The 27,324-nt window shown below is 41.4% G+C and overlaps 1 protein-coding gene across 3 annotated transcripts in view; it reads left to right on the top strand.

Annotated features, from left to right (window-relative positions):
- The window catches only part of NAV3 (neuron navigator 3), a 366,054-nt gene that overhangs the window by 164,259 nt on the left and 174,471 nt on the right, over positions 1–27,324 (top strand). For all 3 annotated transcript variants that reach the window (XM_084632115.1, XM_084632114.1, XM_084632113.1), the window contains exon 8: positions 16,639–17,674. In XM_084632115.1, coding sequence (XP_084488241.1) covers positions 16,639–17,674 — 1,036 coding nt within the window. The remainder of the gene's footprint in view (positions 1–16,638; positions 17,675–27,324) is intronic.

The raw sequence follows: 27,324 nt of genomic DNA, 5'->3' as shown, positions 1-27,324 counted from the left end.
CAGGGCTAAAATGTGGGTTTGGACTAGTCAGCACTGAAATCTTGTGAACAGTTATTGCAATATTTTTACCCTCATTGGTGAAAATCTCATGAGATTCGCTGTGAAATAAAAGGTGACTTGATGTTTCATGGGGGAAATACTGAGCCTGATCCAAATCCCATTGACTTCAGTGTGCTTTGGATCAGATGCTCTGCGGAGTCAGCAGTTTGTGTGGGATTTAGAACCAAAATCTTTGGGTTGCATAACCAGACCAGAACCATAAACTGAGAGGTGAGTTCGGACCTGGAGATTGAAGTTTAAACCCATTTTCTGAAAAATTTGAAGGGGTTAGGATTCAAGTTTCATATTTTGCTTCATCTTTAATTACAAGCTGCTATTCTATCTACTGATTTAATTGCTTATGTTCTCCTCTTCATCCCCATCACTTCTTGATCTCCTCCCCGGCATGTGGAGCAGTTTTTCTAGAAAATGTCCCTCTTTATTCTTTATTGCAACAAGAAGAATCTGAAAATTCAGTATTCTGAGTTGTGTAACTACTCCAGGCCCCTTTCTTCTCTGTGTAATGAACGGCATTCTATTCATATCTCTGGGTTAGAATATAGTCGAAAATGATACAATATGCATAATACCCATTTGCATCCTTGGGGTCTGTGGGAGGAACAAATATGCAGTGAATGTTCTTCATCTAAGCAACAGGCAACTATCCAGATTTTTTCTGCAAAATTCTGATGAACATGCTTTGCCCCTAGCAGCATCTGAAGATATAAATCCATCCTTTCGATAGTTATTTCATTATTTTTACTATTAGGGACAAGTATTTTGGATAGCTCTGTAGTTGATTTTATTTTATCATCAGCTTGCTTATGGCAAGACATGCAGATTACATCCATAAAGCGTACAGGATATGTACTGAGCAGTCAATATATAGTTCACAAATACTATAGTGGACTTATGAAGTAGGAGGTGTGGCTGCTTGAATGAAGGTATGTACAATAGTTTAGGTTTTAGAAATGAAACATGATTTTGACATAAGTTTGCAGTTGAAACAACAGCATATGGAGGAATGAATGATTAAAGGTGGGAAACTTTTTTCCATAGTTGTAGATGCTAGTTTGTCTCAGCTCATTGCTTGCAAACTGTCTTTGGACTGCTAAGGCTTGCCTTGCAATGCACATTTATGTGGCTTTTTCTGTGATGGATTTCTTTACTTTCCCATTTCTTTCCTGCACAGAATAAGAACCTTGATGAGATTTTTAGTGAAGTCATCACTTGAAAGAGAATAAGGGCTGCTTTGTTTGTATATAATCATTCGATTCATTTTACAGGATATAGAAAATGTAATGTTGCATAAATACCGAGTACTATATTTTAAATTTTCTGTCTCTGCTCTTTTTTCTTACTTCAAATAACAGCAGCAAAGATCTGAATACATTGATTTTATATGAAAACATAAGACAAATCAAGTTTATTTTACAGACATATATATGAAAGCAGACGTTAATGAGGAAAAACAACTATAGTGAGTGCTGGGATAGTAAAATATTTCATCTAGGATCCTAAAAGGACAAACAGAAAAGTGTATCAGAATCCACCATATCAGTTCCTTTGCCTAAAGAGAAAAAAACTGCACCAAACTGGTTTTAAAGTTAATTATTGTGATGTGTATATTGTTTAATGTTTCTGTGACCAGTTTAAATAGAAACATTTTCATATCTAAGAACCTGTCTGGCATGAATGTATAGAAAATATGTATGAAACAAACTTTCTTTCTACTAGTACTACTACTACTAAATAATAATATTTAGCACTTGCTACTAAAGTAACTTGAAAAGTTGTTTTTCCACAGCAGCACAGCACAGCACAGGGAACTGAAAGCTCTATTTTTAATGTATGGTCTTTGCCATGGGCACTACAATGAGACAAATTAATGCTAGCAGCCCGAGTAATACCAGTGTATAGTGCTTTCATAATATTAAGTGACCATTCTGATAATCTTCCTGTATGGTAAATATGAATATATTACAGATAAGTAAGCTGAGGCAGAGAAGTTAAATTGCTTGCACAAGGAAGTGATTGTGTGAGGAGGCATCAGAACTCAGGAGCTGCGGGCTGTCAGGCCTGTGCTCAGACCACTAGTAGTGCATAGTTCTCTTCAGCATGACTCAATATATGCTGTATGAGTTTGAATACATTACACAGGGTTATTTACACAGTTTACACACATTGACACATGTTATCAGGAATTGGTATTAATTGAAACTTCAGTTACTGTATAATTAACATGGTTTCCAATTGAGTTACTATCAGGGATGGACATAAATTTACAGATTCAAGTGCCCAATCCTGCTCCAATGCAACCAAGAATGGACCCAAACTCAGATCTGGCCCAAACCTTTACACACACCTTGACAGTTCTTGGACCCTTTTTGAGGTTCATTTGTAACTTATAAATAAGTAGGGGTGTATCCCGTAAGGAAGAATTCACATGAGGCGAAATTCTGACCCTGTTGAAGCCAATGGGAGTTTTGCCATTGACTTCAGTAGAGCCAGAGTTTCACCCACAAAGTCATTCTGCCCGAGTTAGAGTTTACTTTATGATAGCTTTGATTAGGACATGTCGACCCTGAGTACATAACACATATCAAAAATCTAAACACGACAATGCTAGAGGATTGCAGTGAGTTGGCTCATATGGGCTAAGTCAGCTGATCTTTTTCCTTCTTCCCTCCCCTGGATGCTATATCCTTTGGAGGGATTTTAGTCAGAGTATCCGTCTTAATGGAGTGTCTGCTTCTGAAAGAATAAATAAAAAAGAAAATAATAGAAATAATTCTTTCATTTTGAAATAACAAGAATGAAGTAATTTAACTTAAATTCACACTTTTTAGGAAGAACAGCCCTGCAACAATACACATTTATCCCAAATATAGACTTGTTGCAGTGATTCTCAGACTGTATTCGGTGTACCACCTTCAGAATTTCAGTCAGTGGTAGTATACTTTAAACTAAATCTCATACAACCTGACTGCGCCCACTTACCACCAATATTACAGGTTACCACAGTTTGAGAATCACTGTTCTAAAGCATAACATTGCGTGAATTGGAAAGATAAATGTTGTCAGTTAAGAGTAGGAAAGAACAAATGTTCTGATTAATGTTCTCACCACAACGTGCTGAAAAAAAGACTTTTAGAATTTGACTATTGCCCCTAAATTATTTTTGTTGCATGGAGCTTAAACTGAAATATTTTCACTGTAGTGAAACGGAGTCATATGACTATAACCCCACTTAATAGTTAAAAAAAAAGCCTAATAAAGATAAATGCTGAACTTCTGGCAATGAATGTTTGTAATATAAAATAGTTTTGCCTATCTTTGGGGCATGCATATGTAGCTCTCCTGTGGAGGTTTTCCCAAGAATCAATAAGCATGTGGGGTGGGCAAACTGCTTTGAAAGTGTTTGGTTATGATCTCATATTTTCATTGTCAACAATCTATTGGCTAGTCTAAGCTGCTTTCTAACCTTCACACAACTCCTATTGAATTGATTGGGATCACTCATATGCAAGACATTTGCTAAACTTTAAAAAAACAAAAAAACCAACAACTTATCCCCCTTCTCGTATATTGACTGTTACGGAGCACTCTAATTGTACTGAGTAAACACACCTTGTAAAAACCCCTGTCACATCAGACTCCCTTTTAAAGTTTCCTTTGTTCTTATGTGTAGTCACTCACCCTTTAAACATAGCAAAATAGTTCTAAAGCTACTTGATACTAACCCTCCCTCCCCTCAAAATACATAAATGCATTGTGAGATTGCATCTTTGGAACCATCATTGCATCGCTCAAAATTACATTTCCACCCTGCTTTTATTCTGTACAACTCTGACAAATTGGCCATGCACTTAGGGGCAAATCCAGTGCCTCACCTCCATGAAGGCAGGAGAACAGGTATGGCTGTACCACATAAAGGACGACTGGGATTGTGCAGAAGTATGCACCTCTATGTGGTATGAAGTCCTTTTATGGGGCAATGTACTGCCCTACAGCAGACACATGTTAAAGATGAACAGAGCTATTTCAGCCAGGGGATGAAATAGCCTTCACAGACTGGCTCCCCAGCCATTCTGTGGGCTTGTGGGGAAAATGTCTATACCTGTACATTTCACAAGCCCTAGCTAAGCTACAACTGGGGCTTTGGTCTGGAAATGTTACATGAGAGATTCTATTATATTGGTATTATTAGGCCTATATGTTTGTCCTGGTTTCATTTTATGTCCATTATTTTGTTACGCGCCTTAGGGAAAATCTGACATTGGCTACTGTCAGAAAGTCTGCATCCAGGAGAGGTAGTGCAGGATGGCAGTTCACTATGCCAATCCAACTCTCTCAAAAGCAAAAAAAAAAAAAAAAAAGGCACTGTAAGATGATGCTTAGGGGGTCAGAGCATTCTTCTTGGTGTATGCTCCTGATCCAGTAACATATGCTTATGTACATATATCCTTGTCATGTGCCCCTTTACACAACCATATAATCATTGTTCTCATAGCAGGAAAAATCTGAGCAGGTAAGTGGAAGAAGAACGTTGTGTGGGTGTCTGTTTCTGATTAGCATATATATAGGCAACAACTGAACTGTCGTTTGTGCTGGATTGTATATGCAAACTTCTGTATGAGTTGGTGATTTACAAGTGTCATAACCATACAGCTAAGGGTAGCCTAGAATTCCTCCTTACCTGTAAGGGGTTAAGAAGCTCAAATAACCTGGTTGGCACCTGACCAAAGGGACCAATGGGGAAAGAAGATACTTTCAAATCTGGCCGGGGGAGGTGGGGTGGGGTGGGGAAGGCTTTGTTTTTGTGTGTTCTCTTGGGAAGCAGAGAAGCATCAGGTCAGAAAACTCCTTCTCCTATAAACCATCCTAAAAGTCTCTCATATTACAAAAATTGTAAGTAAAAGCCAAGCAAGGTGTGTTAGATTATCTTTTGTTCTGCTTGTGAATTTTTCCTTTGCTGGAGGGAGGTTTATTCCTGTTTTTTTGTAACTTTGAAACTAAGCCTAGAGAAAGTTCTGCTGTGTTTTTGAATCTTTTGTTACCCATAAAGTTATTTTCTATCCTGATTTTACAGAGGTGATTTTTAACTTCTTTTTAAATAAAATCCTTTTAAGAACCTGACTGATTTCTCTATTGTCCTAAGACCCAGGGGTTTGGGTCTGTGATCACTTTGTAACCAATTGGTTAGGATATTATTCTCAAGCCTCCCCAGGAAAGGAGGTGTAAGGGCTTGGGGGGATATTTTGGGGGAATAGGAACTCCAAGTGGTCCTTTCCCTGATTCTTTGTTAAATCACTTTGTGGTGGCAGCGTACCATCCAAGGGCAAAGAATTTGTGCCTTGGGGAAGTTTTAACCTAAGCTGGTAGAAATAAGGCTGAGGGAGCTGGGATTGTTTAGCCTGCAGAAGAGAAGAATGAGGGGGGATTTGATAGCTGCTTTCAACTACCTGAAAGGGGGTTCCAAAGAGGATGGCTCTAGACTGTTCTCAATGGTAGCAGATGACAGAATGAGGAGTAATGGTCTCAAGTTGCAGTGGGGGAGGTTTAGATTGGATATTAGGAAAAACTTTTTCACTAAGAGGGTGGTGAAACACTGGAATGCGTTACCTAGGGAGGTGGTAGAATCTCCTTCCTTAGAGGTTTTTAAGGTCAGGCTTGACAAAGCCCTGGCTGGGATGATTTAACTGGGAATTGGTCCTGCTTTGAGCAGGGGGTTGGACTAGATGACCTTCTGGGGTCCCTTCCAACCCTGATATTCTATGATTCTATGATTAAGCTTAGGGGGTCTTTCATGCAGGTCCCCACATCTGTACCCTAGAGTTCAGAGTGGGGAGGGAACCCTGACAACAAGTTTAAGATGTAAACATAAAAATAAAATTTAAAAATTAAATACACAAATATATTAGTCAGTATCAGGAAACAAAACCTTTTATTCCACTTCATTATCCATAAAGATGGACTACTGGTATACAGATATACAGCATCTGTTTAAGATGGAGATAGTTTGCCTGACAAAGTATAACGTAAATTACATAAGGATTTTTACGTTTGTCTGTAGTATCTGGATTCTGGACTTTAATACGGTATATGTGTTACAAGAAAACAGAATATCTTATTTCATGTATCTCTGATGCCAATTGCCATGATATATGTACAGGCTTGGAAGGATTTGATCTTTGTTTGTTAAATGTCAGTAAATGTTGATTTTGCCATACATGCACAAACTGACAAAAACATATTTTCCATTGATGAAAATAGAAATTGACAAAAAGGTTTCAATTTTTATTTTGTTTAAAATTTCCCAGGAATTTATCAGTATTATAAAAAAAATAGAAGCAGGTGAAAATCAGTACAATAAATTAATTTCACAATTTTCTGCGTAAATATTGTGGTTAACACTGGGGGACTGGAGCACCAAAAAATAAATAAATAAATAAAAATACAAACCCAACAAATAGCAAGAAGTAAGAAAACTGAAAGTGAAAGCAGTTCAATGGTTTATTTCATGGACTGCACATTAACAATGTGTGTGCACATGCATGCACTTGAGTGTGTACGTATATCTTCCATTACATTGCTTGCTTGAACAGAAAGCCTTGTATTTACACTCAGACAAATTTATTATTAACATAAATACAGCTACCTAATGTAACGTATCTGATTTTCTTCACATAATCGGTATTTTCATGTACTTGAGTGGTCCAGGACTGTGGTGCAAATCGGTAAAGAAAAAAAAAACAACCACCACCCACAAATAATAGCTTATGTAAAACCTGGGACTTTTGCAATAAAAATCAGTGAAAACGGAAAATGAAGGGCATTATGGACAGGCAATGAATGACAAATGCTGCTTGAGAACTTATTAAAGTTTGATTTAAGGGTATTTACTTAGTATATTTGTATGTGTTATGTTGACAATTTTTGTTTTAAAGCTTTAACTTTTTGAATCTCCACATATATTGTCATTAAATAATTATTGCTTGTCCCCCCCATGATTAGGGTGACCAGACAGCAAATGTGAAAAATCGGGAAAGGGGTGGGGGGTAATAGAAGCCTATGTAAGAAAAAGACTCAATAATCGGGACTGTCCCTATAAAATCGGGTCATCTGGTGACCCTACCCATAATTTCACTCAACTGTGAAAATTTAAATAGATAAAAATTGAAAAAAAGCTTAAAAATAAACATGGATACACTCCGTCAAAATTATTTTTAAAAAATCAAATTCTGCCAAGCCTACATATATGCAGCTTGAATCAACATGCTGGAAATATTGATTTATGTTGTTGTTATTGAAGAAGAAAAGTTAGTGTCCTGCCATAATAATCAAAACCTCTCTTCACTCTTTAAGCTGGTAACCTACAGATTTAAGATGTAAAACTAAAATGTAAAAATTAAATACTCAGATATATGTTGTTTGGATTCACTCTGTATCAAAATTACCACAAGGTGGGGACAGATGTCATGTAATAAATAGCTGAGTTGAACTGAATGTGCTCAGCACACTAACAGATCTGCAGGTTGAGGGAATGCATTTAGTTGGGAGACAAGGTCATTCAGTATCAGGAAACAAATCCTTTTATTCCACTTTATTAATTGTACGATGCACTACTGATAATACACTTGGGCACACAAACAACTCTCTTTAAGGAACATTAAGGGTGTGATTTAAATTAAAGATTAAGAACCAAATTAAAGCTCTGAGTGCATCTGTAACGTATCTGGCGCTGATTACAATTTGTGATATATGTGTTATGAAGCAGTGACTTGAAGGCGCCTGTGGGTACTTGCTGTGTGTACAACACAACAAGCTATTGAGGAAATGCCAAAAAGTAATTTTTACTTTGTTTACTACTGTCTCTTCATTACACAAGCTTAATATTACTCCAAAGGAGATATGGTAAGGGAGGTTTTGTTTTGTGGGTTTTTTTTAAATCAATACTTTTTGTAAGTAAATGAACACAAGTTAAAACTGGTACCAGTTACCAGATACCAGATACCAGAATATCAGAGTTAACACACCAGAACATAGTGGAGTCATATATTGTTATACATAGTCTGCATATACTTTTAACACTTTTTAACAATGAAGCGCATGAAAACTGGGAATAAAGGCCACAATCCTCACGTGTAATCAAGGAGTACTCAGTGCATGTCCAGATGTGAGTGCAAAGGAGTCTTTGCTCACCTCCCATCCTGGGCCATCAGCCACTAGACTGGTCCCTGGAATAATTAAAGAAGCCTAAACCTTGCTATAATCGACACCAGCAATCCACAGCCCCTAGGCTCTGCTCCAGCAGCTGGGGCTCACCAGAAAATAATAGTGGCCCAACCGCAACCTCTGCACTGGTGGCTGGGAAGGAGGTGGCTCTACAGGAGTACCACAGTAGGCCCTGCTTGAAGGCTACTTCATGCCACTAAAAGGCTAGGATCTGTCTCAAAGCATTCCCAGTTTTGGGGGTGTATTTATGGGATAAGCTACCAGAAGAGATTAGAATGAGATAAACTCTGACCTATTTTAAAGACCACTGTAGACTCCATCTATTTGCTAAAGTTTTCTCACAGTAACTAAATCCTACAGAGTTTCCTGGAACTCGGGAAGGATAAAGAGCAGAATCTTCTGTGAAGTCCACTGTGGGCATAGGCATGCAGAGCTAATTCATCTGGGCAGGGCCTGCATATTATCGTGACGGGTGTTAGAAAAAATAAGATAGAGCATCTGTTTAAGATAGAGATAGCCTGATAGATGGCATCACTAGGATCTGGATTCTTGACCTTAACTAATACTGTATTTATGTTAGGAAGAAACAGATTTTGTGCATCTATGGTGCCTATTGTTATGATACAAGTGCAGTGTGGGTCAATACTGCTGTATTTTGTTTTTGTTGAAGAAAAATTAGGGCACCTCTCCCAGGATACTTACAAGCCTCTACTCCCTCTTATGAGCTGGTAACCTGCTTTCATTTAACAATGAAAGCAATCTTTGAGCTATAGAACTTATAGTGCAAGAAACAGAATTGTAAATAGCCCTGGTTTAACACTCAAAGGAGAAATGCTGCTAGTGTCCTTTCTCACTAACTATAATATTTAGATTCTTGGACCTTGGGCTCACATTTCTACATAAAGCTTTAAGTGCAGTTTTGGTAACACATGAATAGTATTTCAAGTGGACATTTTGTAGTCGTGCCTCAGAAGTATCTGCCACTCTGAAATTGACACTGAATAATATGGACACGTCTAAGCATCCTTTCAGTAGCCCTCCTGGTATTCTGTGCAACAATACAAAATACACTAACTTGAAACATCATCTGAGCTAATACAATTATGCACAATAATTGAGAGACATACTTGGTGGTTTCAATGGGTTTAATCACCATTAACACTTTGTTTCTCTGATGCCACAGAGTAATGTTAACCAGCAAGTAGCACTCAACTACTCAGGCCCCCACACTTAGCAATGTGGGCTTAATTTAAAAGAGCTCATTCCCAATGCATGTGTTTTTCATACATCAGTCTGTTTTGCTTAAGAAGGCAGGCTGTTTGTTGGAAAATATGGTTAGTGTTTAAAATATGTTCAACTGTATTGATTATTACACAGAGGGCCTGATTCTCATTTATACTAAAGCCCCTTTGTCCTGCTCTGGCACTGCAAATGGGTTTTAGGACTAATCTATAAAAGGATTTAGTGGTCTACCTCATACTTTGGGACCTAAATCCCAAATTGAGATCCTCAAAATCCCTGTTCAGCTGCCGCCTAACCCAGCATGTGCCCACATTCCCTAGACATAGGAGGGTGTGTCTACATAAACAATTTGTTCATGGTAAATTTGGGGCATGCATGAATCTATCCCAAATCAACCTGCCTTGGACTAAATGTCCATGTGGACCCTGCTGATGCACATTAACATTCATTAATGTGTTCTGATCTAGTCCCATTTCAGTGAGCACTAGGCAGGCTAGCGTGGAAAAGATACACACCTCAATTTGCCGAGAACTAAATGCTCCCGTAGAGAAATCCTCAGTTTCTGCTGATGGGTATGCACACAGTTGCTAGAATCCTGATATCCAGTGCCTTGTTCACACCTAACCCTCAGCAAGATTAACAAACTAGGCATCCCCTACCTTGCCTGTGGGATCCAATCTGGTAGGACTCAGGTCACATTAGAGTATGTCAACCAGATTGGGACCCAGGCTGAAGCTGTCTTCTACCTTATAGCCCAGTGGTAAGAGCACTTCCCCAGGACGTCGGAAACCCACTGAGCTAGGGGGTACTCTGGGGTGAGTCTCCGTATCTCTCCTTTTGAAGCTGTTTCACTGTGAGTAAATAAATAATCCATTGGGCCAGAAAGAGAGTGAGACTGACCCTGTTGCACAGTGGGTAGGGCACTCCCTTGGGATGTGAGAGTCAGAACCCAGCCTCTGCGCCTGTCGTATTTATGTGTAACCCTTCTGCCCGTCAGAGTTGGCAGCAACAAGGGCCGGGTTCAATATCTAGGGGTTCCATTCCAATAACACAATGCAAACCGGCTCGAGCCCCCACCCAGTGACCTGGGACAAATATATACCACCCCCGCTGGGCGCCTCCAAGAGGCAATACTTCCCCTCTCGCAAGCACATAGTCTGAGTGTAGCAAAAGTCTTTTAATAACAGAGAGAAACAATGTGGCATTATGTTGGGGAAACACCACCAACCGGATTCATAACACAACCCATGAGCAAAAACAACCCCACCCCAGGCAAATTGGGGCATGCCCTTTTCCCTTTGGTTCTTGAGTCCAGCAACCCCAAAAGTCCAATGCCCCAAAAGTCTCTGTCCCTGGTCAGGGCAGCCCCAGAGTTCGAAAGTTTATCGGCGGAGCTTTACCTCCCAACCTGGGTGGAAATGGGACGGGGGTAAGAGGCACCTTACGTGATCTGAAGCTGACCGCCCCATAGCTCCATAGCGGCGCTCCGCTCCGCCAGCCGCCCCACAAAACTCCTTCGCGCAGCTGCACTCCGCTCCACCAGCCGCCCCACGAACTCCTTCGCTCAGCTGCGCTCCGCTCCACCAGCCGCCCCACGAACTCCTTCGCTCAGCTGCGCTCCGCTCCGCCAGCCGCCCCACGAACTCCTTCACTCAGCTCCACGGCCCACAAGCAGCTCCTGCCATCCACACACTGCTCCGCGTCGAACTGCTTCACCAGCCGCCCCGCAAACTGCTCCACAATATATCTTCAGGCTCCCCCACTACTTAACACAACACTCAGTGATTTCAGCTCTTAGGTGAATTCAGCTTATAGTAGGGGAGCCCCAGTGCTGGTGCACTGTCAGCCCAAAGTGAGCTCAGCAGCCTATAACTAGACTTCTAATGAAATCAAAATTAGCTCTGATATTCCACAGTGGAGAGAGGAGGAAGTACAATCAGCATGTAAGGCCCTCACCAAGGGGCCCATGCCACCAAGTATTAATACTTGTCCCCAGCCTCTCTCCATTCACACAGTTTTGGAACCCATGACCCTTGCCTAGCGAGTGCTACTTAGATGATGGTGAATCCCTCCATCGTAACAAAAGGCCACGTACAGTTCCAAGCACAGTTCCCATAATCAGGGTAATAACAATTTATTCTTCCTGCCCCAATAACAGAGACACTGGGGATCCCACAGCGGCCAAAGTGACCATTTGGGCAGCTATGGTCTCATTCTAGGCGTGGTGGGTGTGCCTATGCAAATGAGATCTGCCCCTGAAGTTCTTTTCCACAACTTGCCACACCTCACCACCAGATGTCAGGGTGGAGCTCATCCTGACACTGCTTACATATGCATCCGATGAAGTGAGCTGTAGCTCATGAAAGCTTTATGCTCAAATAAATTGGTTAGTCTCTAAGGGGCCACAAGTACTCCTTTTCTTTTTGCGAATACAGGCTAACACGGCTGTTACTCTGAAACCTGTTTATAGACTCTAACAGCTTCAACAGGAAAGACTGAGAGAGCCCCCACCCTGGAAAATTCTATTGCCTGGGTGTTAGTGCACACACCCAGCCTGGGAGACACCCAAGTTCAACTCCTCCTGAGTCAGAGTAGAGCCTTGAAACCGGGTCTCCCACTTCCGAGGTGAATCCACTGGGCTACAGAGTATAAGGCCACTGATTCCCCTCCTTGTTTTTGGCAAAAAAGGGTTGAATTGATTTCGGTGCCTAACTCAAAGAGAGAGTTCAAGGCTCTGAATTCTGGGTGGAGGGAGGCGCTTCCCTCCAGCCTGGAAATAAGTGCCTAAATCTCTTTGAAGGGTGGAGCTTGGGCCACACCCCTCTCCTTAGCATTTCCTATTGGCTAGCTTAGGCAGTTCTCTGCTCACCTTGCTGGCTTTTGTGAATCCTGTTCTTAGGCATCTAACTCTCCCTGTGCATTGTATAGGAGGGAGTCTGGGTGTCTATCATAGGGCTGCGGATTCCACTGTGCAGCAGCGTGCTTGAAGTTAGGTATTACAACACTAAACTTAAATCCCCTTTGTGGATCTAGCCATTAAAGTAAATAAGAATCAGATCCTAAATAACTGTCAGTGTTGTGCTGTTGCAGAACTAGCAACTGCTATCAAGTACTGTCAACAGTGAAACTTTCTGATATATTTTCTCCTGTCCTGGAAAATGCACTGTAATCAAACCTCTGTCATCAGTCTTAGCAAAGAAATATGGTGCCCAAAAGGTAGAATTAAATTAGACATTTCAGGGCAGTGGCCCAGAAACGTGTTGGTATATGTGCTAGACATTTTTTGCTTGTAGGAACAGAAACAATATTTCCCAGACCACTATCTCTAGTATAGGTTTCTCAACGTAAGTGTTGTATTTCTCAAAAACCAGAAAGGAAAATCTTTACTTTTGTTATCTTTCAAAATCCATCTTTTTCCCTTTCAGCGTCTCAATTCTGTGATTGGAGATGTTCGCTAATTTACTGACATCTGGGACATAGAGTCATAGAATATCAGGGTTGGAAGGGACCTCAGGAGGTCATTTAGTCCAACCCCCTGCTCACATCTGGACCAATCCCCAATTGAATCATCCCAGCCAGGGCTTTGTCAAGCCTGACCTTAAAAACTTCTAAGGAAGGAGATTCTACCACCTCCCTACGTAACACATTCCAGTGTTTCACCACCCTCCTAGTGAAAAAGTTTTTCCTAATATCCAACCTAAACCTCCCCCACTGCAACTTGAGACCATTACTCCTTGTCCTGTCCTCTTCTACCACTGAGAATAGTCTAGAACCATACTCTTTGGAACCCCCTTTCAGGTAGTTGAAAGCAGCTATCAAATCCCCCCTCATTCTTTTCTTCTGCAGACTAAACAATCACAGTTCCCTCAGCCTCTCCTCATAAGTCATGTGTTCCAGACCCCTAATCATTTTTGTTGCCCTTTGCTGGACTCTCTCCAATTTATCCACATCCTTCTTGTAGTGCGGGGCCCAAAACTGGACACAGTACTCCAGATGAAGCCTCACCAATGTCGAATAGAGGGGAACGATCACGTCCCTCGATCTGCTGGCTATGCCTCTACTTATACATCCCAAAATGCCATTGGCCTTCTTGGCAACAAGGGCACACTGTTGACTCATATCCAGCTTCTCGTCCACTGTCACCCCTAGGTCCTTTTCTGCAGAACTACTGCCTAGCCATTCGGTCCCTAGTCTGTAGCGGTGCATTGGGTTCTTCCATCCTAAGTGCAGGACCCTGCACTTATCCTTGTTGAACCTCATCGGATTTCTTTTGACCCAATCCTCCAATTTGTCTAGGTCCCTCTGTATCCTATCCCTGCCCTCCAGCGTATCTACCACTCCTCCCAGTTTAGTATCATCCGCAAATTTCTGAGAGTGCAATCCACACCACCCTCCAGATCATTTATGAAGATATTGAACAAAACCGGCCCCAGGACCGACCCTTGGGGCACTCCACTTGATACCGGCTGCCAACTAGACATGGAGCCATTGATCACTACCCATTGAGCCCGACAATCTAGCCAACTTTCTACCCACCTTATAGTGCATTCATCCAGCCCATACTTCTTTAACTTGCTGACAAGAATACTGTGGGAGACCGTGTCAAAAGCTTTGCTAAAGTCAAGAAACAATACATCCACTGCTTTCCCTTCATCCACAGAACCAATAATCTCATCATAGAAGGCGATTAGATTAGTCAGGCATGACCTTCCCTTGGTGAATCTATGCTGACTGTTCCTGATCACTTTCCTCTCGTGTAAGTGCTTCAGGATTGATTCCTTGAGGATCTGCTCCATGATCTTTCCAGGGACTGAGGTGAGGCTGACTGGCCTGTAGTTCCCAGGATCCTCCTTCTTCCCTTTTTTAAAGATTGGCACTACATTAGCCTTTTTCCAGTCATCGAGGACTTCCCCCGTTCGCCACGAGTTTTCAAAGATAATCGCCAATGGCTCTGCAATCACAGTCGCCAATTCCTTTAGCACTCTCAGATGCAACGCGTCCGGCCCCATGGACTTGTGCACGTCCAGCTTTTCTAAATAGTCCCTAACCACCTCTTTCTCCACAGAGGGCTGGCCATCTACTCCCCATGCTGTGATGCCCAGCGCAGCAGTCTGGGAGCTGACCTTGTTAGTGAAGACAGAGGCAAAAAAAGCATTGAGTACATTAGCTTTTTACACATCCTCTGTCACTAGGTTGCCTCCCTCATTCAGTAAGGGGCCCACACTTTCCTTGGCTTTCTTCTTGTTGCCAACATACCTGAAGAAACCCTTCTTGTTACTCTTAACATCTCTTGCTAGCTGCAGCTCCAGGTGTGATTTGGCCCTCCTGATTTCATTCCTACATGCCCGAGCAATATTTTTATACTCTTCCCTGGTCAGTTGTCCAATCTTCCACTTCTTGTAAGCTTCTTTTTTATGTTTAAGATCCGCAAGGATTTCACCGTTAAGCCAAGCTGGTCGCCTGCCATATTTACTATTCTTTCGACACATCAGGCATCTGACATCTTCTGATCAGAATGCTTTCTTGATCTAATATTAAGATACGATTATAATCTTTTAATTATTAAGAGCTTTAGTTTCAGAAGTAAAGGAGTACTTGTGGCACCTTAGAGACTAACCAATTTATTTGAGCATGAGCTTTCGTGAGCTACAGCTCACTTCATCGGATGCATACCATGGAAACTGCAGCAGACTTTATATACACACAGAGAATATGAAACAATACCTCCTCCCACCCCACTGTCCTGCTGGTAATAGCTTATCTAAAGTGATCATCCAGTTGGGCCATTTCCAGCACAAATCCAGGTTTTCTCACCCTCCACCCCCCCACACAAATTCACTCTCCTGCTGGTGATAGCCCATCCAAAGTGACAACTTTTTACACAATGTGCATGATAATCAAGTTGGACCATTTCCTGCACAAATCCAGGTTCTCTCACCCCCTCACCCCCCTCCCAAAAACCACACACACAAACTCACTATCCTGCTGGTAATAGCTCATCCAAAGTGACCACTCTCCCTACAATGTGCATGATAATCAAGGTGGGCCATTTCCAGCACAAATCCAGGTTTTCTCACCCCCCCCACCCCCATACACACACAAACTCACTCTCCTGCTGGTAATAGCTCATCCAAACTGACCACTCTCCAAGTTTAAATCCAAGTTAAACCAGAACATCTTCTGGTTTAACTTGGATTTAAACTTGGAGAGTGGTCAATTTGGATGAGCTATTACCAGTGGTCAGTTTGGATGAGCTATTACCAGCAGGAGAGTGAGTTTGTGTGTGTATGGGGGTGGGTTGTGCTGGAAATGGCCCACCTTAATTATCATGCACATTGTAGGGAGAATGGTCACTTTGGATGAGCTATTACCAGCAGGATAGTGAGTTTGTGTGTGTGGTTTTTGGGAGGGGGGTGAGGGGGTGAGAGAACCTGGATTTGTGCAGGAAGTGGCCCAACTTGATTATCATGCACATTGTGTAGAGAGTTGTCACTTTGGATGGGCTATCACCAGCAGGAGAGTGAATTTGTGTGGGGGGGTGGAGGGTGAGAAAACCTGGATTTGTGCTGGAAATGGCCCAACTGGATGATCACTTTAGATAAGCTATTACCAGCAGGACAGGGGGGTGGGAGGAGGTATTGTTTCATATTCTCTGTGTGTATATAAAGTCTGCTGCAGTTTCCACGGTATGCATCCGATGAAGTGAGCTGTAGCTCACGAAAGCTCATGCTCAAATAAATTGGTTAGTCTCTAAGGTGCCACAAGTACTCCTTTTCTTTTTGCGAATACAGACTAACACGGCTGTTACTCTGAAAAAAGTTTCAGAAGTGAAAGTTACATGGTGCCTCCATGTTCTCCTCAGCTCTGAGAGATGGACACTCTAAAACAACATGACAGAGAAGCAAAAACATTATCGTTTTGCAAACCATATACTTAACTGTAGCCTTCTGTGTATAAACCAAGTTTAATATAAACTGCATTTTCTGTCCGTCTTTGAAATCTCAGTTGTATCTGTGCTTTTAAAGGCATAACTAATCAGAATATCATTTTAGAGCAGGGGGAAGAAAAATAATTCTGTCATTGCCAGATATATGATTCTTACTCTTTTTTTAAAAACAGATTCACCAAAAGGCCCTCACCCATCTGCAGGCATGAATGGAAATGTGCAGCATCCCACCAGCACTGGGCAGCAGCCGGTCTCTGCCATACCCTCTCCAAGTGCCAGCAAGCCTTGGCGCAGCAAATCCATGAATGTCAAACACACTGCCACCTCCACCATGCTGTCCGTGAAGCAGCCTAGTCCCGCCACGTCCCCAACTCCATCTTCAGACAGGCTCAAGCCACCCCTTTCTGAAGGAGCAAAACCCCCTTCATCTGGACAGAAATCCATGCTGGAAAAGTTCAAACTGGTTAATGCTAGGACTGCTTTAAGACCCCCCTTGTCATCAAGTTCAGGACCCAATGACAGCGGAAGAGAGGATGATACCTTTTCGGAGTGTGGCGAAATGGACGGCTTTAGCAGTGGGCTAAATAGTGGTGGCTCCACCAGTAGCAGTCCTAAAGCGTCGCCTAAGCTAACCCCTCCAAAAGCTGGAAGCAAAAATCTCAGCAATAAAAAGACTTTGCTACAGCCAAAGGACAAAGAGGAAAAGAACAGGGACAAAAATAAAGTTTGCACTGAGAAAACAGTAAAGGAAGAGAAGGATCAGGTCACTGAAACATCGACAAAGAAGAGCTCAAAAATTGCAAGCTTGATCCCAAAGGGGAACAAGACTACAGCAGCCAAGAAGGAAAGTTTAATACCCTCCTCTAGTGGGATACCAAAACCTGGATCAAAGGTACCAACAGCAAAGCAGAGTGCATCACCTGTTTGTGCAGGAAGTAAAGAGTCTGAAAAATTCAGGACTACAAAGGGCAACCAGTCTCAATCGACAATGAAATCACAAGCTAATGAGAGAGGCTCCACTTCCTGTAGTCTTGCTTCTTCTGAAGGAAAGGAATCTAGCCCAACTCTGACCCCTGGTTCTTCTGCAGCTCTTTCTGTTTCAATGGCTGCAAGCAGTGGACAAGTCACAGGAAATGGCATCGTCCAACTTCCTCAACAACAGCAATATAGTCACCCAAACACTGCCACAGTAGCTCCTTTCATTTATAGGTAAGGTCACTAAAACAGTTTTGTGTTATAATTTATAAGAAGTGTAACTGGAACTGATAGAATAATTCATAAAGAATCAAATGGCTAGTGGATTTTATCTGTTTGTTCCCAAGTTGTACACAGACATGATTTTCCTAAAATTTGTGCACTACTCAAAATTACTCTATGAATAGTTGCCATGGACATTTTTTGGTTTGTAGCTCATACATGGGCAGTTTGTTGTGAGTATTTGCCATTTGAAATTCAAGCTGTTTTGATTGGGTATGCAAGTCACATGATACATTTCTGGTTGATGAGCATAACTCTTAAAATCAGATTTCCAGTGTTGAATACTTTTGCTTAGATTTCAAAAGCTATTTTCTGCCAGTATTCTGCAATATTTGCTTAGAATTTGCTGTTTCCTAAATATTCTTAAAGTAAACTTTATTGGAATCATCACAGAAGATGACACAAAAGAGGCATTAGCGAGGGAAATAATTTAAAAATTCTTGCAAATATTCACCGAGGGCGAATTGGGTTAGCATGGGGGTAGATTGCAGCATCCTGATTCTACTCTACTGACCCCAGCATAACAATATTGCAGAAGGGCAGCTTTACATTAACCAGAAGGTATAATCTCTTATGTTAGTGTAAGCAGGGGAATAGTCCTGCTATTGTGGGGAACTTTCCTGGCTTCTGCACTACCCCAGTGAAGTGGGCTAGCGAAAGGATCTGAGTCCTTGCTCCCACTTTCTTTACCCAGTGACCTCCCTGCCCTTGAGGACTCCCCTTCCACTCTCCAGTCTGGCAGAGTCCTCGTAACCCCAACAAGACTGGGCCCAGGATTCCTGGGGGGCTCGACCCTCAACCCCGCTGCGGTCACCTAGGACAGGGGCTAGGGTGTCCCCACTCCAGGGTACTCTCTCTGCACTGGGCACTTCTCTGACCCACTGATCATTACATACAATTTAAAGCAAATGCAAGTTATTTAATCAACAATTAATTTTAAAAAGAATAAGGAAAAATGGGAAAGGTTAAAGGAAACACATCACCCCGCTCTGTGGCAGGGAACATCACAAACAGTGTCTCTGGAATGTCAGGGCAGTTCAGTCTGTTCCTTGTAAGTCCCAGGCCTCCTTCTCAGGCCCCGGCTGTGCTGTAGGGATGCTGCGGGTCAGATACTTGCTCTGGTGGTGGCCACACGCTCTCAGGCTCTAGGTGGCAGGGCCCTTCTTCCCAGTGTTGCCCCCGCCCTGTCGGGGTTACCAATCCCCCTCCGAGTCTGGCCTGCAGAGCATCCTGGCTGAGGCGTCTCCCTGTGCTGGGCCCACTGCCCAGGGTCCCCCTTGCTCTCCTCAGCTGCTCATGACACCCGGCTCCGGACAGCTCCAGCCCCACTCTGCCTCAGCACGGCTGCTGCTCTGCCTCCACCTCCCTGGGCTGCTTTTCTGGCCCCTCTGCCTCTGGTTGCTGCTGCTCTGCTCCCAGGACAGGTCTGCTCTGCAGACTGCTTCTGTGAATCTACTCCCAGCACTGACCTGCTTTGTGGGCTGCTTTTCTGGCCCCTCTGGCTCTGGTTGCTGCAACTCTGCACCCAGGGCAAGTCTGCTCTCTCTGGCCTGTGCCTCTGGCTTTGGGGCTGCAGCTCTGCTCCCAGGATAGGCTCTGCTCTCTCTGGGCTGCTTTTCTGGTCCCTCTGGATCTGGCCCAGCTCTGCTCCCCGGCTCAGCTTGGGCCCCTGCTTGCTCCTTAGCTCAGCCCCACTCTGTCTGACGCAGGCAAATCCAGCTCACATGGAGGACGGGACCCCCCCGGCCTCCTGACTCTCTGATTAGCCTGCCTGCCCTGTCATTCAGACTGACCTGGAGCACTGGCCTCTCCCCATTGTTCCTGGGGACTGGCTGTCACAGGGTCGTGATTCCCCATCGACCCCCCCTGTGAGTACTGGGAGCTAGCAACTAAAACCCCCCCACTGAATGTTAGTTAGTAAGGGGGCAACAGTCTCTTTACATTAGGTAGGATCTGGTGTAATGGATTGAAAAACAAGAGGTAAACTATGGCAGCTAGAGATTTTCATTTTACACAATAAGGAAGCTATAATAAGGGAAGCTACTATTATGGCTGGTTTCAGTAATAGTGATTGCAGTTTAATAAGGTTTCAAATGTCAGCTGTTGGAGGATTTTTAGATTCAGTTGGGGGTAAATTAAACATTTAAAAAAGGAAAATTTGATAAACTGAGAAATGTATTATTAAGTAGAATAGGCTGGCAGTTTTTGTTAGCAAGTGGAACTTGTAGATAAAAATTGGCTAAAGATTAAAGAGGTGCTGGAGTAGACGCAGAGGGAGCATATATCATTATGTAAAACTAAACACGGCTTCAGAACCAATGCGGGTGAGTGATAAATTATTGACGTTTATTGTGATTAAAAACAGAGCTCCAAAAATTATGAGGGGGAAAAAGCCATAGAGCGTAGTTTTTATTTATTTTAATATTCAATAGCTGGCCTCTTCAATTAAATATATAGTTGAGCATGTGTAAGAGAAATATTTAATGAATTGATGTGATTCTGAATAATTGAGTAAAGATCACATATTATGGTAATTCATGGCCTGAAACAACTTCAGTGATATATGCAATTTACTATACTGAATATAAAATGGAATATATATATGAATATAAAGATATATGTGGACCCCATTCTGCCCTTAAATGCATATGAAACTAACATTTGCCACATGGTGATGCCATTTCATTGCATGTTGTTACAATATGGAAATATGTTATCTTTTTTTTATGCTGCATCAAAATGCAAAATACATTTGGACTATTAAAGGGGAGATTCAAGTGCATTTACCAATAGAATTTGGCTTTATGAGTAATCCCTAGAATGCCTCAACCAACTGTATTTGAAGTTAAATCTTGCTTGAAAACAATTCAAAAGCCCAAAATCTAATCTCACACCAGTGTTAAGAAGAATAACTCCACTGACTTGGCTGGAGTTACTTCAGTTGTACATCTGTGGAACTGAGAGCAGAATCTGTCCCACAGATCCTGTACTGAATGCAGATACACGCTAACTCTATTCCTTGCGGGTCTCAAGGTCTTCGAAATAGTAGACAATGATTTTATAGCAGAGTATAAATATAATCAGAGACAGAATATCCATATTTACAAACTCAGCATAATTATTCCTGGGGGGCATATGGTAAATAGTACTGTATGTGAAGCCAGGTTGGTGTATTTGCATTTTCTCACTAGTAAACACAACTGTTTTCTTAGTTGGCCACCGCAATGTATGCACATAATTCTCAAGTATGCCTGTTAGCTGCTAAAATAACTCCAAAGAATAATGGGCTGATAAACAAAAATCACTGTCCAAAAGAACTGTTTTTTACACAGTGCTGTCAGCTGGAAAAAATGCCCAACGCCTGCAAATATACACTGCTGTCCTTGTAAAGTGATAGGCCCAGTGTAATTCAGCAGAAACCCAGCAAAATTCTATACGTAATCCTGCAAACTCCTATAAAATTGTACCAGCTACAACACAAGGGTCCAACCTGTATAGGCTCCCAGCAATGTACCATATGTAAAAAGTAAGTTATTACTTTAGCTGGGTTACTTGATGGTAACCTCTGAATATCAAATACTATACAATTACAGAGAATTTCTTTGGCCACAGTGACACTAATGTGGATTTAGGGATAGTAGAGTAGTAGTAGGGACTGTTGCAAAGGAGTTTCTTTGTGAGATGAGCATGTATTTTTCTTTCAACAAGGAGTATGATGGCATAGTAGTCATTATGTGTTGTAGGTAATGAGTCATAGTTGTTATTAGTGTGTTGTATCTAAAAGAGAATGTTCCATAAGCCATCTGAGGGGTAACCGTGTTAGTCTGTATCCACAAAAACAATGAGGAGTCCGATGGCACCTTAAAGACTAACAAATGTATTTGGGCATAAGCTTTTGTGGGTAAAAAACCCACTTCTTCAGATGTTCCATTAGGATGCGCTGAAAGGATTTATTATGAGTGTCCTTAGTGCACAATTGCTATCTGATGTCATATTTATCCCCCTTAAACACCAGGGCAGGCAGATTCATCAGGGATCACCCCTTCTCTTCAAAGAAAAGAGACCATAGATTTGACTATGAGGGAATCTAAACTGATGTGACCTTAATTCCTCCAGCCTCCTCAAAACATAACAACTTAGATTCAAACACAGTTATGAATGTGCAACTAACAATCCTATACACGTCGCCTCTGGACTTGGTCCACAGAGTCCAAACGATCTAAGGTACATCTGCACTGAAAGTGGGAGCATGCTTCCTAGCACAGATAGACAGATGTGCTAGGTCTGCTCCAATTAGCATGCTAAAAATAGCAGTGTAGCAAGGGGTAGCATAAGCAATGGCTCGGGTCAGCTGCCAGAATACAAACCGGACTGGATCACCTAGATAAGTACTTGGGCAACTAGCCTGAGCCACTCTCTATGCTACCCTCGAGTGTAGTTTACTTGCCAAAAGGCTTGATGAGAGGGATGTAGCAGGAAAAGTAATAGAAGGGTCTAAGTAGGTGTACAGTTAGTTAAAATAGTCCTGGTGCTAATTTAGCCTACAGCTTCTTACACACTGAGGGAACTACAAAACTAGTGTAAATTACACCATCACTGAAATTCAGTGAATTTGACCATGGAATTTTACTCACCTTCACACGGTGCTGCTAAGCGTTCAGATACAGAAGGGAACAAAGTAGCACAATGGAGATACAGTTGCAGGGGAAAGGGAAGAAAGAGGCAAGGCTGAAAAGGAAAGGCTTTTAATCTTGCCCCACAATGTCAGGGATTTTACATCATCATTGCTTATACTTTATACAGGTCATGAGAGGGATAGATTAATTTATATTGATTTGTAGTTATTGACTACATTTTATTGTCCCAAAATATTATGTACACAGTATCCCCTAAAAGTTTTAGAGTAGTGAGGATAATATTTTGCACTTACATATTATTTTCTCTTTCTGATCTGGGCTGTGTACACTGCCAATCTTCCACAGAAAGGAAAACCTAAATAAAAGCTTGAATAGTAACACAAATGACAAATCCACTCCATGGGCTAGTGTAAATTGTCCTTGTGTCAATGAAGTCAGTGAAGTCAAAGGCGCTGTGGCACTTTACACCAACTGAGGATATGTCCCATGTATTATCCACAATCAAAAATATATCTTTAAAAGGCAATCCTTGAATTACATTAAATGAAGAAATAATTAGGGCTGTTGAATAATTGCAGTTAACTCACACAATTAACTCAAATTAACTGCGATTTAAAAAATTAATCGCAATTAATCTAAACAATTAATTCTAAACAATAGAATAACTATTGAAATTTGTCAAATATTTTGGATGTTTTTCTACATTTTCAAATTGATCGATTTAAATTACATCACAGAATACAAAGTGTACAGTGCTCACTTCAAATATTTGTAATAAAAATTGTATAAACTGTAAAAATGATAAAAGAAATAGTATTTTTCAATTCACCTCATATAAGTACTGTAGTGCAATCTCTTTATCGTGAAAATGTAACTTACAAATGTAGATTTTTTTTGTTACATAACTGCACTCAAAAACAAAACAATGTACAACTTTAGAGCCTACAAGTCCACTCAGTCCTACTTCTTGTTCAGCCAATCACTAAGACAAACAAGTTTGTTTACATTTACAGGAGATACCACTGCCTACTTCTTATTTACAATGTCACCTGAAAGTGAGAACAGGCATTCACATGGCTCTTTTGTAGCCGGTGTTGCAAGATATTTATATGCCAGATATGCTAAACATTAGTATGCCCCTTCATGCTTCGGCCACCATTCCAGAGCACATGCTTCCATGCTGATGATGCTCCTTAAACAAATAATGCATTTGTTAAATTTGTGACTGTACTCCTTGGGGGAGAATTGCATGTCTCGTGCTCTGTTTTACCCGCATTCTGCCATGTATTTCATGTTAAAGCAGTCTCGGATGATGCTCATTTTAAGAACACTTTCACAGCAGATTTGACAAAACGCCAAGAAGGTAACAATCTGAGATTTCTAAAGATAGCTACAGCACTCAACCCAAGGTTTAAGAATCTGAAATGCCACCCAAAATCTGAGAGGGATGAGGTATAGAGCATGCTTTCAGAAGTCTTAAAAGAGCAACACTCAGATGTGGAAACTACAGAACCCGAACCACCAAAAAAGAAAATCAACCTTCTGCTGGTGGCATCTGACTCAGATGATGAAAATGAACATGTGTCAGTCCACTCTGCTTTGCACTGTTATCAAGCAGAACCCATCATCAGCATGTCCTCTGGAATGGTGGTTGAAGCATGAAGGGACATATGAATCTTTAGCGCATCTGGCACGTAAATATCTTGCAATGCCAGCTACAACAGTGCCATGCGAACTCCTGTTTTCACTTTCAGGTAACACTGTAAACAAGAAGTGGGCAGCATTATCTCCTGCAAATTGTAACCAAACTTGTTTGTCTGCGCAATTGGCTGAAGTAGGACTGAGTGGAGTTATAGGCTCTAAAGTTTTACATTGTTTTATTTTTAAATGCAGTTATTTTTTTGTACATAATTCTACATTTGTAAGTTCAACTTTCATGACAAAGAGATTGCACTACAGTACTTGTATTAGGTGAACTAAAATATACTATTTCTTTTGTTTTTTACAGTGCAAATATTTGGAATCAAAAATACATATAAAGTGAGCACTGTGCACTTTGTATTCTGTTTTTGACAGCCCTAGAAATAATTGAAATGTTTATAGTATTATTTAGCCTTATTTTATGAACTCGTACAATAATTACTGCAGAAGGATAGGTCCAGCTCCACAAAAGGACTTAGGTGCCCAACTTCCACTTTAAAAGCTTAAGTCCAAACTTTAGGTGCCATTGAGCTCCTCAAAAAACATGTTTAACTGCTGCCTAACTTTGGAGGTGCCTAAACCTCCCTGATGCCTAAATTTTTGCTGTAAAGTCCTTTAGGTGCCTTGGTTTCTACAACTAAACTTGTGCACAACACCTCAGTCTAGCTGCCCAGGGATGTATCTCATGACTGAGCCCTCGTGGGAGCCTTAGACCAGGGAGAAAGTGGTTCAGTTCCTTCCTTTGCCTAATGAGGGGAAATGATCTGAATGTGGATTTCCCACCTCTCAGATGAGTGCCCTAAGCACTGGACTATAGAATCATTCTTATTTTCTCTCAGGGCCAATGCAACAGCTTCAACAAGAGAGACCCCTATCAAAATCTATCATAGCCCAGTGGCACTTGCCTGAGAAATCAGAAGCCCATGTTCAAATCATTTCCCCTCACCAAGCAGAGGAGGGAATTGAACTGGCATCTCCCACATCCTGGGAGATTCCCTTGACCACTGGGTTAAAGGTTATAAGGGAGCTGCTGCTGCCTGCAGCATTCTGGCCATTTTCTGTGGAGTTAAGGATGTGCCACTGCCATTCTTGCAAGCAATCACAACCTCAGGAGGAACCAAGAGCAAAAGGAGCAGTTTCTTAGCTTCTAACCCCTAGCCTCTTTAGCCAACACCAGACTCAAAAGCTCTCTCTCTAGTTTTTCCCAGGGTCACACTGTGCTTACAGGGCCCTGCTTGGCGTTCTTTGCCTCTCCCTCTCTCTGTCCTTCTCTGTTCTCAGTTTCCACTTATACATACATATATATAAATACACATACACACACCTCCACACACACCCCTAATGGAACCCTCTGGTGCTAGTTTCTGGGCAGATTGTGTTAGGATTTGTTTTAGATGTTGCACCTTAACTGTCTCTTACAACTATCTTAAATGAAGGGCTTGTTCACACATCTGTTTAAATGAGGTTTTAACTCAACTTATTACAAGGTTTCATCCAGCTCATAACAATATGCGTGAAGTTAGAGTAATTGCTAAATGAAGGATTGTCTGGAAAACATTTACACCTCAGCATGCTGTCGGGAGTAAGATTTTCAATATTGGTTTAATTAATGAAACAGTTAACAGTTTACTAAAAACTGCTCCCTACTTCTCTTCCTGTTTGGTGGTTCAGACACTTTTATTACTAGACCACTGGTAAGGGTTTGCAGTTATATGGGACTTGTACTGCTAAGATAGGTGAAGTATGGGACATGGGTGCTAAGGTAGGATTGAACCTCCATAGGCATTGAGAAATGATTAATTAATGGCACTGGACTGTTAAGGAGCTTTGTATCCTAGCTGTAGTATTTTGAGAAGAGTTTAGCTGCTCCCTTTAGTTACTGTGGAGGCTCTTTACAACTCAACATTTACCAATCAGCAGTGCTTGCCAATACCTCAGTGTCTCCTGTTTTAAAGATAAGAAACTACTGTGGTCACCAACTGTGGTAGTGAATGTTGAGTTTTCAGTTGCACCCATTGTCCCAGTAATTTATATATTGGTTATGAAATAGCTTAAGATAGATTGTGCTGCTAAACAAACAGCAAGTCATTTTTGTTGTTAATTGGCAACTCACAGAAACGCACAGGAGTGATTTGTCTGAATCTGCCATTTACATTCCCTGTTGTGAGATGAAGATGGCAAATTACAAAGTCTTGCAATCATAGCTAGCATTATAACACTGCCCACTACATGCTTTATTTCCAACAAAAACACACTAAGGTATTTGAAACAGCTCCCTCCGTACACATCTTTACTTCATGAGGAGAGGCCAATGCTTTCAACAGAACATGGCAGGTAAAGAGAGAATAAGTGTAGGGAGAGTGGGGGAGGGGGAAGATTACAATAAACATTTTTGGCTTATTTCTCAGATAAAACTAAAGCCCAGTACTTCAGTTACCTGTTGTTTATTGCCTAATAATTATTCTTTTTAAATATATTTTTGTATAGTTGTGATGCTGACCTAGCCCTCAGATCAAATAATCAATAAAATGCACCCAAGACAGCTGCACCTCTGGGAGTTGTCAGAAAAATTAAAAAAAACATCATATGGAATCTTTCGGAATGTCAAGTAATAAAATGTTAGATGTCATCTGTGATTATCAAAAGGTGGATATTCCATTAAAAACAGGAAGTTATTGAATGTATTAAAGATATTAATTACTGTGTGCAGAGGTCCAAATTCTGCTCTTAGTTATTCTTGTACAGTTTAATTTAAACTAAATTTAGTGGGGTTTCACAGATGTAGTTGAGGGCACAAGTTGACACACGTTTTATTGAAGACCAATTGGAGGTAAAAATCATTTCCTATTGTCATGATTAAAACAGAAAGGAGATTTTCATGACAGTTGTTTAATTAGAACTAATTAACCTTCATTGCAAATGTTCAGCGCTAGAAGATAAGTCAGTGGTGGAGCTTTGCCTCACCTGCAATTCTATTTGCTTTCCTTGATCTCAACACAGATGTGCAAGAATTAAAAAAACAAAGAGGGATGGAGGAGTAATATTTAAGGTTAATGAGCAAGTTATTTAATTTTCTGTGTGCTAGCCTGCAGACATTGGGTCAAATTAATCCCTGATGTAATTCTAGAGAAGTCACTGGAGTTACACCAGGTATTAGTATGATTCCATTGATTTTGCTCCCCTCAGTGCACTGGAAAAGACTTATCATTCGCAATGCAGATTGCACCAGTCTTCACTGCTGAAGATATTTATTAGCAACAAGTG

This window comes from Lepidochelys olivacea (genome assembly GCF_965140295.1).
Source record: "Lepidochelys olivacea isolate rLepOli2 genome assembly, chromosome: 1".
Classification (NCBI taxonomy): Eukaryota; Metazoa; Chordata; order Testudines; family Cheloniidae; genus Lepidochelys; species Lepidochelys olivacea.
The sequence above is the reverse complement of the archived record's forward strand: the minus strand, read 5'-3'. Positions and strand labels throughout refer to the sequence as shown.